The sequence below is a fragment of the Saccostrea cucullata genome, unplaced genomic scaffold (genome assembly GCF_032062105.1).
Source record: "Saccostrea cucullata isolate Sc308-1 unplaced genomic scaffold, CSIRO_AGI_Scuc_v1 ctg326, whole genome shotgun sequence".
In the NCBI taxonomy this organism is placed as follows: domain Eukaryota; kingdom Metazoa; phylum Mollusca; class Bivalvia; order Ostreida; family Ostreidae; genus Saccostrea; species Saccostrea cuccullata.
In genome coordinates this window covers 453,298-473,706 of record NW_026930161.1, presented here as the reverse complement: position 1 = coordinate 473,706, position 20,409 = coordinate 453,298, and the positions used below count along the sequence as shown (strand labels likewise).

General features: G+C 32.0%; 2 protein-coding genes across 2 annotated transcripts; one reads left to right on the top strand and one right to left on the bottom strand.

The window, feature by feature from the left end:
* Positions 1–32: 32 nt before the first annotated feature.
* Positions 33–11,681, top strand: LOC134283112 (conserved oligomeric Golgi complex subunit 2-like). The gene is given in 18 exon segments (XM_062765553.1): positions 33–163; positions 3,726–3,887; positions 4,166–4,231; positions 4,485–4,565; positions 4,702–4,796; positions 5,233–5,338; positions 5,705–5,884; positions 6,209–6,327; positions 6,720–6,843; positions 7,085–7,224; positions 7,797–7,858; positions 8,213–8,379; positions 8,870–9,079; positions 9,303–9,378; positions 10,035–10,180; positions 10,267–10,444; positions 11,177–11,322; positions 11,408–11,681. Coding segments are annotated over 18 exon segments (2,235 nt in total). The 5' UTR covers positions 33–82; the 3' UTR covers positions 11,504–11,681.
* Positions 11,682–17,302: 5,621 nt separating this feature from the next.
* Positions 17,303–19,067, bottom strand: LOC134283122 (SAYSvFN domain-containing protein 1-like). Its single transcript, XM_062765573.1, has 2 exons — positions 18,958–19,067; positions 17,303–17,988 (listed from the first exon to the last, which is right to left on the bottom strand). Exons 1-2 carry the CDS (start codon positions 19,063–19,065, stop codon positions 17,656–17,658), a joined length of 441 nt encoding a protein of 146 aa, XP_062621557.1. The 5' UTR covers positions 19,066–19,067; the 3' UTR covers positions 17,303–17,655.
* Positions 19,068–20,409: the final 1,342 nt, after the last annotated feature.

The window sequence follows — 20,409 nt, the reverse complement described above, 5'->3', positions numbered from 1 at the left end:
AGTGTGTGTGCCAACATTTCAGAATTTTTTTCTTTCCCGTTTCCGAAAATTGAATGAAAAGTTATATTACCAATGTAATAAGATGACAGGTGATCCCAATAAAGGACTACCTCTTCCGAGCGGACCAGCATCCCTGTGTTTTGATAAAGATGTGTTTATGCAAGTAGGTATTTAGAGCATATAGACTGTAAGTGTTTACACACAGAGTGACAGACGGACAGAGCCAGAGGCACCTTATCAGGTCCAGCACAATCTCTTGATTAAGCTATATAGCTTTAAATAGCTATATAGCTTTATCAAGCTATTCAAAATAGCTTGATAAAGCTATTTATATGCAGTTTTTCACAAAAACGTTTTTTGTAAAAAGTAAACAAAAAGTGCAAGTATTTGACTATTCATATGTGAAATATGGACAATCAAAAATACAACCCAAATCATAGAAAGTTCTAACATTGCTGCTGTTGAATACTTTTAAGTGAGGCATGGGTAACTATGATTGCTTCTCATGGTGCTGAACTGTTACCAATGGTTCCATGTTCGTTCACCCTAAAAATTGTTCGCCCGATTTTCTGTTCGCCCAATTTCCCGTTCGCCCAGAGTCCGCTCACCCTTAAACTTGTTCGCACAGGGTCCGTTCGCCCAAATTTAATGAAGAATAAAATCTAACAAATTTCTTTCCAAATTTTTGGTACATTCGAAATAAAACAGACCGTCAGACGTTATGCAATGCATATTGTCACAAATGGTCACACTAAATGCATGACCTATCAAAGACCTAACAGACCTGTTTGGATATTTTTTTGTTAGATCAAAGGGAGATTCTTCAAAGGTGAAACCTTCAACATCCACTGTTCAGTTGTAAAATGGACCTATTAACATCTCAGTCCTTTAACTGTTTTCAAAACATAGCGCAATTTGTAAAAATAACACGGATGTTTCCCCCTAATTAACATTGATATTCATCATATTAATCATCTAATTAACTGTAGTACAAATACGAAGTCATTAAAAAAAATCAGAATCAAATCAAAAGTTAATTAAGACTAAATAAACATTGTTCCTCGTATCAGATTTTGAGAAAAAATATCCCAAGTTCGTAAAGGAAATAAATAGAAAAAATGATATATGTTATTTTCTAATTCATATGACTTTATATAAGTATTGGGTTCACATATAGTACAAAATATTGGGCGAAAAATATTTGGGCGAACGGACTCTGCGCGAACGGAGGTTTGCGAACAGGTAATAGGGCAAACAAACCCTGAAAAATACCAATCAATTATCCTGTTTGGCCATAATTAACCTTTTAAATTTCATTCAAGAAATAACTGTGTAGTCACTCATCAATAGCCCCAAAACTTTTAAAACTTAGAGTACAAAGTCTCTCAAGGAGAAGCAATTTGGTGAGTGATTTTTACATGCATTGCATTCAGAAGAGTTCAAAGTTTAATATTTCCACTGCACCAAAGTGCAACTTTTTGCACATGTTGAAAAAATATCACATTTGAGAAAAAAGTCTAATAAAATAGCTAAATCAAGCTGTTCTGAATAGCTTAATAAAGCTATATAGCTAAATCAAGTTATATAGCTTAATCAAGCTATATAGCTTAATCAAGAGATTGTGCTGGACCTGCTTATCATAAGGCTTATCAACTCTTGAACATTACAACTATAATGTTCAATAAATACACAAGGGAGGAACCGAAAGTAGCAAAAGACTTGTAACCAATGTCACAGGACGTCTTACTCGAGGAAAGTTGCAAAAGTCTTTGCATAGTTATTTCTGTTGTACTGTATATATGTGCCGACTATAAATAAAATTTACTTGACTTGACTTGACACTAGTGCAGTCATATATGGCAAGAAAATTATTATCATAATCAAGCACTTAAAGCTAAATTGTGAGAAAACAAATGTTTTGTCAATTCTATATACAAATAAGCTTCAGTTTCCAGATTGATATCGGTGAGACCTTTGAAAAATGATATGAAAAAAGATATAATGGGTGTAGAGTGATCATGCAGAGTTGAGATTTTAGGATACATCATGAAACCTTGTAATATCAGCGAGGTTCGTTTGGATTGAAATTTTGTTGGCAAAATGACTTTCAGTTTGTACACAACGTGACTTGTTTTTTTTTTGCCCCGACTTCAACCGCTCGTTTCAATCAATACGGGCATTGTAGCTGGCCTCTTTCCATTTTTACGATATCCTTTTATTGTTTTAAGTCCAATCACATTAAAACATTCCTTACAACCTTTAAATGGTTTAAATTATTTCAAAATATAAGTTGTTCATTTTCCCTAGAAGTTCCGCAATAGTCTGCTTCGAATAATTTGTTCTACTACTATTTCCTATTGGAATAAACTCTAGTACAAATTATTCGAAACAGACTTTTGCAGAACTCTTTAGCATTGGAGGTTTAACTGAATAGCAAACAGCGATGAAAAATAAACAACTTTATATTTTGCTGGATTTAAACCTTTTAAAGGTGGAAATGAATGTTTTACAGTGATAGAAACTTAAAAGGATGTCCAAGGGAAAAAGTTGAAGCAGGCAGTTAATTCATTTCAGCCCGTATTGATTGAAACAAGTGGTCGAGATCATTGCAAAAAATCCCTAATCACGTTGTATGGGATTTCTTTGAGATTCATAGTGGAAGCCAGACCAAAATTTTAGTCTCTATGAATCTCGCTGAGATTAGAGCATTGATTAGATTATTTCATTTTATATTATGTGAATTCAATAATCAATAGTTCCTTAAGTTAAGCTCTGTATTTAGATTTTAAAGAAATAACATTTTAGCATTATTTTTAGAGATTCAGATTTCAATGCTTGTTTATATGTAGTACATATTTTTTAGGGATGTCAAAATATTTATTTTCCTTAGTCGAGCATTCGATTGCATTATTCGAACGATAGTCTACTATTCCGAGCATTTATTGAAAAAAATTCATCAATAGCGTATTTATGAATAAAAAAATCCTTTTCGTAAATTTATGTAAAAAGTAACATCAAATCCATATACTGTTTGTTACACACCGATATATTTTGATAGGGATAAAATGTAGAAATGGAATAAATTTGCACCAGCAATTGATTCTCCAAATGTATGAATTTTCGAAAATCATTCATAAATTGGTCTTTATACATACTTTCGTTCTGATATGCTTAGAGAATTGTCAGCACAGTGATTTTAAAGCTTATTTTGAATAAATTGGAAAAGGGTAGGAGACTATTGTTTTAATAATTATCAAAGTTTCAAAACTTCACAGCTATGCTGTGTTCCTAAAGCATAATTTAAACATTCTTAGAGGTAATAAATAAATTTATAATTGGTACAAGTTCAATTAATAATTTTCAAAGTCCAGTAAAGCACTGCATAATATACTTCAATAACAGAAAAAGTCAGTAATTGAGAAATACTAGTAATTATCGCGGTATGTAATTACTGTAAAGTTGTGTACAATATGGAAACTTATTTATATACCGTGACTGTGTTTAAGCTCTTATTCGTGTGAGGACGGATACTATAACGGTTTGAGGAATGACGCTTTACAATTTTGAGTGGAGAATTCTTTAACACCTTTTTTGCATTTATTAAATATTTGAATGTCGTTTCATTATTCGATCGTCGGTCCATTCAACTGATAGTGGAATAGTCGACTATTCGTTGACATCCCAAATATTTTCATATATAATAATTAATCCTTCTTTAAATCCAGGAGAATTTTGATGTAGACCAGTTTGTGATTGAGTGCCGTAGAAGGGTTCCACTAGAGAACCTCAGAGATGACCTAAACACTTATTTGAAGATACTAAGGAGTGCAATGATAGAGCTCATTAACAAAGACTATGCAGACTTTGTCAACCTGTCTACAAATCTGGTCTGTTGGTTTGGATTTTACACTGTTATATATTAAACTGGATACATTGTTTTTTTATGAATGACTAGAAAAAGAAGAATGGATTTTTATAAAATGTAGAATGTTGTGTACTAGGATTCCTTTTTGCAGAGAAGTTTTTTTTTTGCATTAAAAGAAAATCTTAGCTATGTTATATCTAAGAAATGTTTAATTTAAAAAAAAATTGGTAGATAAATATTTCCTATTAATATCTAGCAACTGAATCAGAATATTCATTTCTTCTAATAATTTTTTCAAAGGTTGGAATGGATAAAGCAATTAGCAATCTGACAACACCCCTAGATCACCTGAAGGGAGAGATCATGGTGTGTGACTATATCCCTGCAGAGGGTTTTTTACAACAGAAATTTTCAGTGACATCCACACTGTTTCAGATTCAATGTCCCTGATCATTAATTATGTCTTTGAGTACATTTTTTTCATAAACACTGCTGCAAATCATGTGTGTTAAGCTCAAGTTATGGTTGATAGCAATGTGAACAAATCTATACCTAATATATGACTCTCTTATAAACAATACTTTGTGATTTTTTAAAATATTTTTTTTTATACATACAGACTGTGAAAACAGCAATGGAGGATGCAATCCAGGCAGTGGAAGAGAAATTAAAGAAGAGGGAACAAATCAGACAAAAAAAGGTAGGAGCCTTTGAAAATGTGAGAGATTTTAAGAGTCTGTAAGAGGAAAATAGTGGAACAAAAGAATCATATACATTTATTAATACATGTAAATCAGTTCTATAACTGTGATGACTTGTATTTTGTGTTATTCCAGGCATCACTACAGAGGCTGATGAATATCATTCACTCTGTGGAGAAAATAGAGAAATTACTGGGAATTCACTCCAGGGACAGCAGTTCTACCTCAGGGTAAATATGAATAACCTCAATATTTTCTAAGTCTTTTATATGATCCTAACAGGGTAACAGTAGTGTAGATAAAGATCAAATACAGTTATGATTATTGTCAAACTTGTTTGAGGTACCTATCTTATAAGCTTTCCTTGCTTGTAAACTCTTGTTTAAATATTTTGGAAATAGTGAGTGACACTTTGGATTAAAATAACATTTGTCATGGAATGGTATGTGAATATTTAAAAAATCTTACACATTTGGATTACTGTTGTATACTTTTTTCTGTGTGTGTGGGTCACATCACAAATTTTCTGTTATATCACAAAGTGGTCAAAGATTTAAATTCTACCATTGTGTTTTTAAAAAAATTTGTTCTTTTGTTTTGTTTACTCAGATTTTAAAAGTGCATCTTAAGTAAAAACTGTGTCTTCATCATGTGTTAACTTTGTAGACAGTTGAATGGACAGTTGATAGAGAGAGTTGCCAATGAATTCAACAAGCTTCAGTTCTACGTCACTAAGAGCAAAGGACTCCCTCTGGTAGAAGAGATCAAACCGGTAAAATTATCTACTTAACTCTAATTACGAACAGTGTATTTCTTTGATCAGCAACTCTACTTACCTGTTTGCTCAATATTCTAGGTTTTTGATACATGTGGATACCTTATTTCAATACATAGATCAGTTAGAAAAGTTCATTTTTTTTAAAATCTTTGAATTTAGGAGTGTTGTTTTATCTTTAGATATTAGTATTCATGCTTCAAATGCAGTTAGGAAGAGGACTTGCTACCTTCAAGTAGATTGACTATCATCAGAATGTCAGAATGTTGAAAGAACATTCAAAGAAGTATCTGTATTGACCGATATATTGTTCACTGTAGTTTTATGGTACATAGTTCTAAAGTTTATCTCTTTAATCAATAGAGGATAGCTAACATCACGACAACACTCCAGTACAGCTTGGAGGGGCAGCTTGTCGAGGGGCTCCAGAAGGGGAATCTTCAGGTTCTACACCAGTGTCTAAGGACATACGCACTAATCGACAAAATCAAGGATGCCGAGAATCTTTTCAGACAGAACATTGTAAAACCTTACATGGAAGAGGTATTGTACAGCAGAGTAATATTTTGATTTTGCAGGGTCTTGTTTGTTATTTGTTGATATTTATGTTTAATTGCCTGATTCTTTTTAAATTCCAATTATGATACTACATGTATTACATGTTTAGGTTCAGATAATTAAAAGTTTACTGCTATCAAATAAGATTTATATCATTGAAAAAGTCACTGTTAGGAATTAAGTCTGCATTCCATGTGAATTGTTTACCAAGGTAAAGTTACTTTGGTAAAACAGCATAAATTTAGAAATGATGAAGATTCAAGCATTTTGAAAACATTTTAAGTAATGAAAATATTTTTGAAAAACTAGGTTATAAGTGAGAAGTGTCTGAAAGCTAATGGTTTGGAAGGAATGTATGGTAGAGTGTTGGAGTTCATGCCGAAGCACTGTCGTCTGCTGAAGGAGGTGACTCTGTCTGGGAGCTCAGGGTAAGGAGGAATTCCTGGACATTAGTGTTATCTTAATAAAATTACAAAAATTCTATACAGTCTTTCATGGTGTAAACTTGACCTTTGTCCTTGTTCCCTATTTTATTTCATAGAAAAGTTTTATAATTTTTTTTTCAGTGTTGCCTGTATGTGTGGCTCTGTTAGCTTTTGGAGAACAATTTTATTCTTAAATCATTTTGTTCCATCTTGTTCTCAAGTAACATTACTTTGGTCCTTATGTTGCTTCATTTAAATCTGATTTTGTTTTTCTGAGAAATTGATCTATTTGATACTGAAAAATGCAGATATGAAGACAGAGTTACAGAAAATTGAACCCTTTGAAGTATTTCAAATTCCATGTATAAGTAAAATTCAGTTGTTTTGTTAAGCAGGTCCTCTGAGGTTGTCCGGGGATTTGATTTTCTGGTTAATGCTGTATGGCCAGAGATTGTGACCAACATCGAAGCCAGGACACACTCCATTTTTGCTCCAGGGAATCCTGATGTTTTCCATAAAGTAAGCTTATACTTCACAAGAAATTTGATATTTTTTTATCTCAATGTCAGTAAGAAAAGGAAGGAGATTTACTCTTTGGAAAGCAGAATTGAGAAAATTTAAACCAGAACTGTAAAATGTTTGTACTCAGCTGCAAAATCTTAAAACCACACTTTTCATCTAGATTTTGAATTAAAAAAAAATCATTTGAATTGTTTTGTTATTAATAAGATTTTACAGTTCTACAATTTTCTCCTTTCAGAGGTTCAAAACTAGCATGCAATTCTTGGATGATTTTGAAAAGCAGTGTGGGACACAGGCAAGTGTCAAACGTTTGCGGGACCATAGCAGTTACCATGCTTTTATGACCAAGTGGAGTTTACCAGTTTACTATCAGATAAGGTTTGTACTGTGATATTTACTAGGCATTGCAGTCAGCAATATAGCCTTCTGTTGTTAGGGTTGTGAACTACATGGAACTGAAGTAACCTGGAACAATGTCAGATTTTCTATCTTATACAAGAAATGTAAAAATTTGGTGGGTTAATTTTTCATATAATGAAGGGATAATCTGATTAAAATATACCGTCCAGGAAATAACAATGTATTGGTTCTGAAAGTACTTGCCAGCAACCATTGTGCCTTTGGAACTCATTTACGGTAAATGATCTGCCTAGGTGCATGTATATACCACCAATCCTCTAACATGTGCCCTTATTATGCACGTTTTCCAGTGATTTGATGGACACAAATACTAAAGTTTTGAAGGCATGAAGGGTGTCAGGATGTTGACATGAAAAATGCATATACTAGGTCTTAACTGTTTATATCTACTTTTTGAACACTGACTGAACTTCAATCAGTATTTTTTCAAAGACAGAGTTTAAGTCTAAAACTTTCCATTGTACATTTACTATTAGTACTGTAAAATGTTAATATAAACAGAATTTATCTTGATTTTGCATCCTTTTCAGGTTTCAAGATGTTGCTGGGGAATTTGAGTCAGCCTTGGAAATTCCATTTAACAAAGCCTCAGGTATAGATATGTATGGATTGTTTTTGGAAAATTCACAGTTGTAACTGTATCATTCCCTACTAGATTACCATTTCTTTAATAGATAGGCATACATACATTTTCTGAATTTGGGGAATTCAATTTCTCTTTACAGTCTGTTACAAGTGAAGTCAGAGCTATGATATTATAACCTTCATTGGAAGAAAATAACATTAATATGTACTTGGTTGTTGTCTATGATCTAAAATATAATAGTCATAGTGTATATCATGACATTGAACTCAAGTGTTTTCTCTGGAAGAGATGTTAAAGGGAAATACAATGTACACTTTAGAATATGTCCTTTACATGTATTTTCTGTTAATATAATTGTAGGATCCTCTGACTTCCTGCTCCATTCTACAGCCGTTCTGTGGACCTCTCTTCACCGCTGCTGGTCAGACGAGGTGTATCTAGATCTCCTCTGTAACAGATTCTGGAAGCTTAATCTCCAGCTCCTCAGTAGATATTCCCACTGGCTGGACGAGAGCTACCAAACTGAAGTAAGATCTTCTAATAATTAATTGGTCATGTATGGAAGATCTACCACTAAATTTTAATTTGAATTCATGCATATAGTATTTATACACTGGAATTATATGTGCTGTAATTTTTTTTTCATAGCTAACATACAATTAAGAAATGTACTTTTACAATGATGCTAAGAGGATGGCAGACAAGTTTTGTTACTACATGTATTAGCATACTGGTTTGTACTCTAAGGTGACAAGTCAAATGACTTGTTGATTGCCATTTTCACTTTTTAATGTTATCTGTTGTCAGTCAATCATCAGTTAAATTAATTTTGAACATTTCACTCTTTTTTCTGAGACGGCGGAACAATGGTCTTTCACCCATTTTTGGATTTTTTGGTATAAAACATCCAAGTGTAAAGTGGAACAAACAAATTCAAAGTTCTTTTCCACTCTTTCCTTTGAACCAAGAAATAAAAATAAATATGTTGGGCTAAAAATAAAAAAAAAAAAATTTCAGATTGAACACAGGAAATCCACTGAAAAAGACCAGAGTGATACCAGTAAATCTAAGTTGTCTGCACCAACTGACAGACCAGCAGACAAACAGAACGGGAGTGGTGATAAATCTAGCACTCCAATAGAAGGGGACACAACTCCACCTAATCCTCCAGTTACCAACGGACAACTACTGAGTCTCTTGTCTGATGCACTCAAACTCTCATCTCATGTAGGTGTATAATTAATGGAATACAATTCTAAAAATCATCTTCCTTTCCTTTATGGGGGCACTAAATTTGTGTTAATATGAATTTTCCTGGCAATTATTGTTCTAAATATTTAATTTCTTTAATTGTACATAATAAGTAAAGATGAAAATAATATTACTGTATCTCCTTTCATACATTTTTCTACACAAACAATGAAAAAATATTGCATATTTTGTTTTCCAGATATTCCACATGTTTGACAGCACAATAAAACCAAAACTTACAGCAGTGGGATGCACAAACCTAGAAGAATTCAAAGGTATTCATAAAAAGACTATAAACAGTTTCAACTGAATGTTATTGGTATCTTAATTTAATTTTGATTTCTTTAAAAATGAGTACTATGTATAATATAGTGAAAAGGCAGAATGTTAAAAAAATTCACCTGAAACCTACTTGCATGTATTACACATGCAATTTCCTTCAAGGATTTATAAAAGCTCATATTTACATGTAACTGCTACCTCTGTGAACATACTGTACATTACAGAGTTAAAAAACAATAAAGATTCTACTTTTCCTTTTTTTGACTTGATACTTAATACTTGTAGCCTTGTTTTTACACATTTTACGTCCCTCTTGAGAATTTTTTACTCATACGAAGACGCCCCTGCTTGCTGGTGGAGGGCTGAAATTTAGACCTGTACTCTGCACTTTATAGGGGCAGGGATGATCTTTTTTGTGCCAGCACATACTGGGACACAGGACTCAGTTTATACAGTCACAACTTGTGGTGGGATTTGAACCTTTGACGTAAGGATCAACTCCTATCTCTGCAACCATAAAATTCACAGAGGTAGCAGAAGAAGGGAGATAACTTTCATTAATTGAAAGATTGAACTACAGAGAATTAGTACAAGTACCACATAAATTTTTTCTTTAATATCTTACACCTTATTTTTTTTTCTCTGACAGAATGTTTGACAGAATGTAGTGAAGAAATTAAAGCTAAACTACCTAAATTCCAAGCCCATCTTGTGGAGGAAATCACTACACAGTGTTCTGCACACCTGAAGCAGGTCAATGACATTCCACGACTGTACCGAAGAACCAATAAGGAGGTACCAGTTTAAGTGCATTTTATTGTGGATCAGAATGTAGATTTTAATACCAGGCAACCTATAGGTTAGTTCCATTTTATTGTTAGGTACCAAGTAAACAGTCAGGCTATGTGATAAACCTCCTGAAACCCATTAAGATGTTTACTGAGGAACATTCAGAAATTTTAGACAAGAAACTCAAACTTCAGATGTTCCAGGAAGTATTGGACAGTCTAACTGACTCGTAAGTCACTGGCAGTTTTTATTAACGCATATATGACATACAGTGATTTTCAAACATTTAAAAGATTTTTTTATTATCTTAAAGCTTTGTAATCAGGACTGATTAAAACTTAATAATTGTGTAAAATTGAACATGTTTTTCCCCTCTTACAGACTTATGTAAACTGAAAACAGTTTTTAATTTACATTGTATAAGATACTTCAAGATTTCACCTTAAGGTAGGATTCTTCTCTGGTTTCTGACTAGATGAAACATTCAAAGCATATTTGCTTATATGTCTTACATATTGAGGTGTAAGGAATTTAAAAGACCATATTTTTCTTTCCTCATCACAATTGTACAACTTTAAATAGAAATGGTATACTGTGTTTGAAAACTAGCAGGGACTATATTTTTGGCGGAATGGTGGCGTATGAAAATAATTTCTTTTCTGCCTCTCAAAATTATAATAGAACAATGAATTTAGTTATAATTTTTACACAATCGGAGACTTGGAGAAATTTTCAAATGTAAGTTAGATTATTAATGAGGGACTAAACTTTCAAAATATATCAAATAGATATGATTTTTCAAATAAACGAGAACTTTATTAGCTTTTAAACGCTTCCTATCAAAGTGCAGAAGCCAAAAATCCATAAAAAGTATTTTTTCTCTCTTAATAAACGATCAAAACTTTTTGTTTTTGCATTTTGTACATGACCACTTTATTATGTGAAAATAAGAAAAAGTTAAAATGGGAAGCATATGAAAATAACTAATATATCCTAAAAAAATGATGTCTGTTAAAAAAGTGGAGGACAGCTTGAAGAGGCTGAAGAAGAACCGAGGGAGTGATAAAAGCAGCGGAAACCAAGGCATGACCGATGACGATAAAATACGACAGCAGTTTATTGTGGACATAGACAACTATAGTGCTCAGGTATTGCATTAAAGGGAGAAAAAAAACTGTACGTAATTCTCAGTTTATGAATTGGAAATCATTTCAGGTAAAATAAATCTTTCAGGTAAATGAATATGGAGATTTTGGCAACATGGAGAGCTTGAAAAAACTGCAGTCTTTGGCAGAGGAAGCAAAGAGTGCAATGACAACAGCTCAGTGAGTGGGATTAGGGGGATCCACAAGGTCTGAGTTTCCAGAGGGAACCACTGTATAAACTGGGAATAAGGAAGTTTACATGTAACTTTGCTATCAGAGGGATCTTTGTGATTAATTAAAAAAATCTGTACCAATAAACTACTCATGTATAACAAGACACAATAAAAAATCATTACGATTTAGATTATTTTTGATTTAGAGTAAAATGGTATTCTTCTGGTCATTTCCAGTAGTCAGAGATCAGACAAGAACAAATATTGGTTTTAAATGTCCATCTTTCAGTCAGGTCTGTAAACATTTTTTTTTTTTTTTTTTTTTTTTATTCACATCTCTTTTTACAATATCACACATTGAATTAATAAATGATGTGTGTTTTTAATAGAAAGAGGTAGAAGGAAGAATAAAGGAAAGCAAGAGAAAGAGAGGAGAGAGAGAGAGGAGAGAGGAGTAAAGAGAGAGTTTAGTAGAAAAGTTGGTTCCATCTGTTCCACTGGGCATCAAATTTTTCTTTTTCACTATTTCTATAAGATATAAATTTGTGTGTTTCATAATAAAACTTCATTTGTGATATTGCAGCACATAAATTCAAAGGTTTCTTAGTACATCTTGATGTGTAAACATAATATTTCAGCCAAAGGATAATAGTATTTTGAATATCAGTATAATTCTCAATGTAACCTAAAATAAATGATCTTTTAGTAATATTGATGACTAGACCAGTCTTATCTTCAAGGAAAAGTACAAATTCTTCTAGAAATAATTGTGTATAATCACATTCCCATAATAGGTGTTCTATTGTTTCTTCTTCTGAGTGGCAAAAATTGCAGTATTTAGAGTCATTTTTGTTAATTTTGAATAAAAATGAATTTGTTGCTAAAATTCTGTTTATAATTCTATATTGAAACCATTGGATTTTACAGTCTTTTGTCACTCTGAAGGGTATTTTGTGGAATTTTTTCCATTCTTTATTGTCAATCTGTAAAATCTCACTCCACTTTGTTTTACCTGTTGATACAGAAGAGTTATGATTAAGAATTTCATGAAAACATTTGGATTTGTGACATTTCATCACTTTGTAAATATTTCTCATAACTAATGGGTTTTCTAGCTTTTTAATAGGTATGTCAATGCCAGAATTTTTTATCCAAGACTTAATAGCATGAATAGTACTACTATATTCTAAAAAATTTATCTTAATCATGGGATAGGTATTACAAAAGGATTCAAAACTTAGAAAAGAACCATCTTCATTAATGATATCATTAACTCTTCTAATGTTGCTGTTAAACATTTGTTTATTATAAAAGGGTTTCCCCCCAATACGAATCATTGGGTTGTAAAACAAAGGTGAGTCACCAGCAACCTCAGATACCATCTCATGATTTTGTAGTATTATCCAGGATTTGAAAACGTCTATCCAAAATTTATTTTTCAAAGTCTTCAGATAGGTTGTGACATAATCAATTCCACAGTTTATAAATTTGTCTAAGTTGAAATTTGGAATGAGATGTTCCAAACCCCTATTTGTAAAAATGAGCTGTCTTATCCAAAATAATTTCATAGAAGATATAAAAGACTTTAGGTTTAACATTTTCAATCCCCCATCTTCATAATTTTTAACAATAACTTCTTTTTTAACCCTATGAATTGAATTATTCCATAGAAATGAGAAGAATATTTTATCTAATTCTTTGCAGTATGATTCAGTGGGATTTGGTATTGACATTAAAATGTGATTTAATAAAGGTAAAACTAATGTCTTAATGACTGTAATTTTCCCTATTGGAGTTAGGTACCTTTTCTCCCATTGTTTAAGTATTGATTTAATCTGTACTAGCTTGGGATCATAATTTAAATGTAGTAACTTATCCAACTCCACATCAAAATGTATTCCTAGAAGGGTAAATCTAGTAGTTCCCCAGTTAAGATTGTAATTTGGCAGTAGTATTTCATTGCTAAACTTTTTGGAGCCTATCCATACTATATGAGTTTTGGCATAATTAATGTGTAACCCAGACATTTCTGAAAAACTCTTTAGTGTTTTTAATGTTTCCGTAAGGGATTCTTTACTACCATCAAGAATAAGAGAAGTGTCATCAGCTAATTGAGAAATCTTTTTTTCAATATTGTACACAGTTATTCCTTTAATATTTTTGTTTAATCTAATTTGGATTGCTAGTATTTCTGCACATATAATGAATATATAAGGGGACAATGGGTCCCCTTGTCAGCTGGATGTTAATTCTATCAGAGAGATTACCACCTTGATTTATTGCAGATGTAATGTCCGTATTAAAGAGTGACACCCAATTCCTAATTGAGGGGCCAAAGTTAAAAAATTTAAGTGCTCCTTGAATAAAATTCCAGGACAAAGTATCAAAGGCTTTTTCAAAATCAATAAGTAATAATAACCCAGGTATATTTTCTTCTTCTGTATAATGCATTATATCATAAATTAACCTTGTATTTTCACCCATATATCTGTTAGAGATGAAACCTGTTTGATCTTTATTAATAATTTTGTCAAGGTATCTTTTTACTCTATTTGCAATAGTGCCCGAAGCAATTTTATAGATGGTATTTAACAAAGTTATTGGTCTCCAATTCTTTAAGTATTGTCTTGGCTTATCACCTTTTGGTAAAAGTGTAATAATACCATGTCTTTGTGTAATAGAGAGACTTCCACTCCTATAACTGTAATTTATAGATCTAACTACAAAGGGACCAATATATTTCCAAAACATCTTAAAAAATTCAGCAGAAAAACCATCAGACCCTGGAGATTTATTAGATTTCATTTTATAGAGTGTTTCTGAGGCTTCTTCCAAAGTAATTTCACCTTCTATAGATTCTGTCTCTTTACTGGAAAGCTTTGGTATTTCTTCATTATTTAACTGTTTGAATAGATCAATATTTGGGTTTACTGTACTGGTTTTATATAGTTGTTCATAAAATAATTTTGCTTCCTTTAAAATTTCTGATTGATCATAAATAGTATTACCATTATTATCCTCCAATCTAGGTATGATCTTACTAGTAAAATTTCTAGATTCTAATGCGCAAAAATAGTGTGATGGTTTTTCGCCTTCTTCAACCCATTTTGCTCTACTCCTAATATAAGTACCTTGCAATTTATGCTTTCTAATGTTCTCCAATTCTTGCTTTTTACCATATAGTTCATCAATATTACTTTCACAAACATTTTCTTCTAATAATTTGATACTTTCTATTAAATCTCTCTCTTTGTTTTCTCTTTTCTTTTTGGTATATGATGCATATGAAATAGTTTTACCTCTTATCTCTAAAAGCAGAGTTTCTAAAAATAGCTGATCATTAACAGTGAAATAAAAATTGGTATCTGGAATATTATCTATATTGTCAAAGTTATATACTGGGATTGCATACTGTTTCTTAACCTCTAAAATTACATTTTTGATACAATCTAAATAATTTTCATCATGAAGTAGAGAGTTATTAAACTTCCATAACCCCCTACCTTTCTTAAATTCATTAAAAGCTATAGACAAGGATATTATGGAGTGGTCTGATCTGTAACTAGTATCTATAGAGCATTTTTCCAATCCTGACAAAAGGGTTTCAGTTATTAAAAAGAAATCTAAACGGCTTTGCTTCAATGGATTTTTCTTCTCCATGAGTATCGGCGCTCTTTTTCGTGCAGCTGTCTGAAAGGGTCAATATAACAATTATTTTCTATTATTTCCAAAACTTTATCTCTTGCCTTTGGATTATTGACAGATTTATAATTATAATAGTCCAAGTCTGGATTTAAAACTAGATTGAAATCACCACACAAAATAATATTTTTACACTGCATATCATCAATACAGTTTTGTAAATTTTCAAAGAAGAGTGGTGTATCATTATTTGGACCATAAATGTTGCATATTAATACTTCATGGCCCTCTACACATGCTTTAAGTAAAATAAAATTTCCATCAAGGTCGCCCTTTTCTGTTAGAGGTTTAAAATCAAAGTTGTTGTTAACTAGAATTGCCACTCCCCTAGAGTTTGTAGAGTATGAGCTGAAAAAGCACTGGTAACCCCATAGATTTCTTACTTCGTTTTCAATATCACATGAAAAATGTGTATCTTGCAAACAGTAAATGTTATAATTTAAGGCTCTTAAGTAATTAAAAACATCCTTGCGCTTTGCAATATCACCTAAACCTTGACAGTTTACTGAAATAATTTTAACCATTTGAAAAACGTTTACAAGTTGATACCCACCGGAAGAATGGACACGAACAGTCGGAACTCATGATGAAAGAAAGAAAGGAAGAAAGAAGAAAGTAAGAGCTACAATATAACAGTAACAGATAAATTAAAATATTGCAGTTAAAAAACAGTTCAAATGTAAACCAAGCTGACTACCGTGATAGTTGTGTTGTGAGTCACTGTTTGGAGTTTGTATTTGTAACGCGAGCATTCTGCTAACTAATGGCGGAGAGGGTATGGTAAGAGTTTTTAATCCCGGATTTTTTTTTTTTACCTTATGGTCAATATCATCAAGGATGTCGAATTTCACACGTTTGTCCTTCACTTTTGCATATACAGATCCATTAAAGTACCAAGCAGAGGAAACATTTTCATTATCTAACAATCGTGCGATCAATTCACTATTTTCCTTCGTGACATCGTCCCCCAGTCGAACATTTCCAGGAGCTTCTTTGACCTCCGATCGATGCCGCATGATGTGCGCCTTTTTGTCGTTGTTCTTCATTTTTAGGTCTGTAAACATTTTTTAAAAACTCGACTCCTCCAGATTTTGTTTGCAGTAAAATGCTCAATTCCTTTTAGGTCAGCTTTTGATTTGATGAAATGTTTTTGTTACTAGATATAGAATATTCTGTGAAAGTCTTAAAATACACTACTCATGGATATTATTAAATTGGTTAAAAATTTAGATAAATATTGAAGCAGAAATTACTAAATAAGAATTTGTGAAATTATCATATTTTTAAAATTGCTATTCCTCCTACAATTTTGATTTGATATTAGTATAGTTTGTACGTTTAGAAAAATATTTAAAGTGCACTTGCATCTATTTTCTTTTGAAAATACATGTACAAAGTACTGTAGCAGAACTGTTGCTGCAGACCTGTAGCTCACTTGGCTGAAAAAATCAGGATGGACAACAGAGAGCTCATAGTCATAGTAAAAGTGTATATTAATTGCACACAAAAAGTTGTGCTCATTTTTTAAGTTGTGCTCAGTTCTGAATTTATTTTCTCCAAATTCTTACCAACAGCACAAAAGCGTGATTTCAAAATTCTCTTTAGACCTCTATCAAGTGCAACTACTCTTTTAGTTGACATCTGCAAGAAGCACTTTCGACCAAATTATCTTGCAAATCACAATGGCAGAATAAATAGATGTTTTGATAGTCTCAATTTCAGGCCCAGGAGGGCTATTAACAACGGTTGTATTAAAAGAATGCTTTGTTGTGGAAAAAGTGAAAGAATATGTTAGAGACACAGAAATAGAAAGAAATCGAGATTCAGCACAAATTTTTTGTGCGTAATAAATACATGTACACACTTTTTTCAATAGGTGGCACTGTAGCTATCCATCAGGTCTAAAAATATATTTGGGAGAGCTACAGTTCTGCATCTAGTAGAATTACAATGTACATGTACATGTATTACATATAATTACTTTGCCTTTAATGTAGTTTTTAATCTTGCAAGACAAATTGTTCATGACCTTAGTGTTCCTAATGTGAATTTTTTTTTTTTTAATTTCCTGTGCGTTTTATTTCCTGTGTTGGTATCACCATAAATGGTTTGTTTATTCCCCATAATCTGGTTTAATTATTTGAGAACAGAGAAAAAGAAATCAATGCAGAATATTTTTATTGTTAAAAACTAATATGTTCCTTTCCGCATATAACAAATAAATTTCCTGCTCCATTCATTAAATAATAAACATTTAACAATTAAAAATATGCAACAAAATAAAGTTAACTAAATTTCAAAAAATACATGGACATTGATTATGTGAGACCCTAGGTATAATGATTTCAGATTCATAGAAAGTGTACATACTTCAAAATTAAGCAGATCTATAAACTGTTACACAAACAATGGAATCAATAGTTAAAAAAGTCAAAATAAAATAAAATCAGATCAATTTTTATCAATTTCTCACAGCACTGGCACCATGGAGCAATTCTTTTTCAAACTGTTCAGAAGTAAATGTCCCATCAATCCTCTCACAGTTGGGATTAAACACAGAGTAGGCACTAAGTTTATTCTGTTTCCTTTTGTCTGTTCTTGTGTTGTAATATATAAAAAATATCATTGATACCACAAAGAAAACTGCCCCAAACTGAAGTTCAATACAGAAGAGCCAGGCAAAGACCCACATAAGAACAGTAAGTGTCAGCTGCGTCCGGTTCCATGGTTTTTCTGTAGATTTTTCCAGCTCGGTCTGTTCATCATTTGAGGTAATGTTTTCATCTGTTTTCACCTGAAACGGCACAAAAAAATTAACATATTAATATCACGTCAGATTTTGCTAATCTTTATTAAGGTTAAATCAAATAAACAAATTTTAGAAATCTTAACTATTCTTTCATGTTCTACAATGTAATTTCTCTCGCAAATAATGCCATTATGATATCAAGTGCATCTGTTATCAATATTGGGCAAACATTTAATTTTATACTAGAATGCCAACACTGATGCTGAAGGTATCGCACAAGCTCCTCCAAATTATTTCACTGAGCAAAAAAAATTTCATTTTTTCATCACCTGTAGTCTGAAATATCTGACGTTTTTTGAGGTTTTTTCATGATTTTGATATTTTACCTGCCAGGTACAGGTGTCACTGCGAAAACTGGGAATTTGTCGTCTCCAACTGGAGAAACATTCTCAGGTTGATTTTAGATACTTGCGAACAGAAATTAAATGTCGAAGTTGTAAGTTATCAATAATATATTTAGTACTTAACAATTATCGAAAATTATGTTGATTTCTTGAACTCTTATTAAACGTGTTTAATGAACTTCGAGTAAAAAGCAACTATTTTCCGTGTTAAAATTATGACTGTGTACTTTGCATACAATAATTCCATTTGGGTTTTGGAATAAAAGTATATCTACAGTAATCGACCTTCAGTATTTCATATCCCAAAATAAAGGCAGTTTTGTATAAAAATGGTACCCCTTCTTATTTTATGGGGGTGTCTTGTAAACGAAACAATAACATGTATCCTCAAAAGACAAATATGTATTTTCGCCTTTAACAAAATATTCTGAGATAGAATCAATGTAAACTATATCTTAAATTTGATTCCTTTTTCTTTTTTTTTTTTTTTTGTATGTATACAGTGTATATATTTAACGTAAAATCAAACATAGTAGGGCCCTGTCAGGCCTGTGATAAATACAAAGAAAGTCTCTCTTTCACGTCTCTGGTCTAAACTTAAATTTTATACCTGATGGGAATCACATTGTTTCCTTTTGAAGATATGAAAGAAACGATTTCCAACAGATGTATTTTCTTCTGCTTTCTTTGCTCTGTATTCTGCAAGCTTCTTTTCCATATGGTAATGTTTACGTTTCTTTGATGATTATGAAAATGAAAGTAAGTTTGCAATTAAAAGAACCCCGATCCCGATAATTGAAAACAGCTAAGGAAAAAGAACACAGTGGGGCACCTGCAATTTTGTAATGTGCGAGGATTTCCTATTGAAAAATGTCGATTTTGGGGAGATGGATTTGATAGAGATGATCGTATTTGTGATCTTTGTTCCTCTAACAATTTAGGAGATGAATTCCACTATCTTTTAGAATGTTCTTTTTTCAAGAGTGAACGAAAAAAACTTGTTCCAAATATTTTTTATGCTAACCCTAATGTTATCAAATTTCTGTAAGGATACTAAAGTTATTTTTGAGCTCGCCAAATTTTGTAAAATTTTATTGTCAGTAATATGTTAATAATAATACCAAAACTACTATTTAACAAGTGTTATAAATACATATAGTTTTATTTTGTATAAGCAGGGGCCTTCTATACTTTATTATTTGAACCATACATGTGAATTGTAAATAACATTTGTACCACTCATTCTTTCATGCATTCTTGTTTATATGTAAAAAAAAAAAACTTGTGTTATTTGTATTCACATACCCCAGTTGGGGTCTTTGTCTTAAATAAAAACTTGAAAACTTGAAACTCGAGATACTGGCAGATCATAATTACTTTATCCAATATAATTTATGCGCGGAACTAGAACTCTACAGATGAGGATACCGAGATTTAATTTAAGATAAGATTTAATTTTTGAGAAATTCCTGAGGCCAGGAACGACGACGCTTCACTCCTTAGCGCTACATGATAAATATGCAGGTGGGAAGCGTCGTAGCTATTGTACCTCATGAATTCTTGTTTTAAAAAAATCATATCTTATATTTACATTATCTCTCTGATGACTTGCCATATTTTTTGGCATTCAACGATCATTTTTTTGAAAAAAGAGAAAAGTGGCACTAGTTTTTGAATTCAATCACATCACAATGGAAATATTTTTACTCATCCCATGGTAGTTCACAAGAACATGAATCTTTTTCTAATCTGCAAAGAATCTTAAGAAAAAATATTTGGAAATGTAAATATCTAGTTTTAATGACCATGGACCACCTAAGAAAACAAGGAATTCATGTTAAATTGAAAGGATCCAAAGGTTGCCATGGGCAGCCGAATGGTGGCAATCTGGATAAGCTCCAGTTGTCTACAAAATGTTCCCATGGCGTGCGCTGCTAATAACCTCTGATATCCTAACCTGCTCATGTGGCTTGCATGGAATATATGGAGATAACGAACAGTATTCAAGCTCGAAATTAAGTCCATTAAACAACAAAATAGGAGCAGAGCAAACACAGACCTC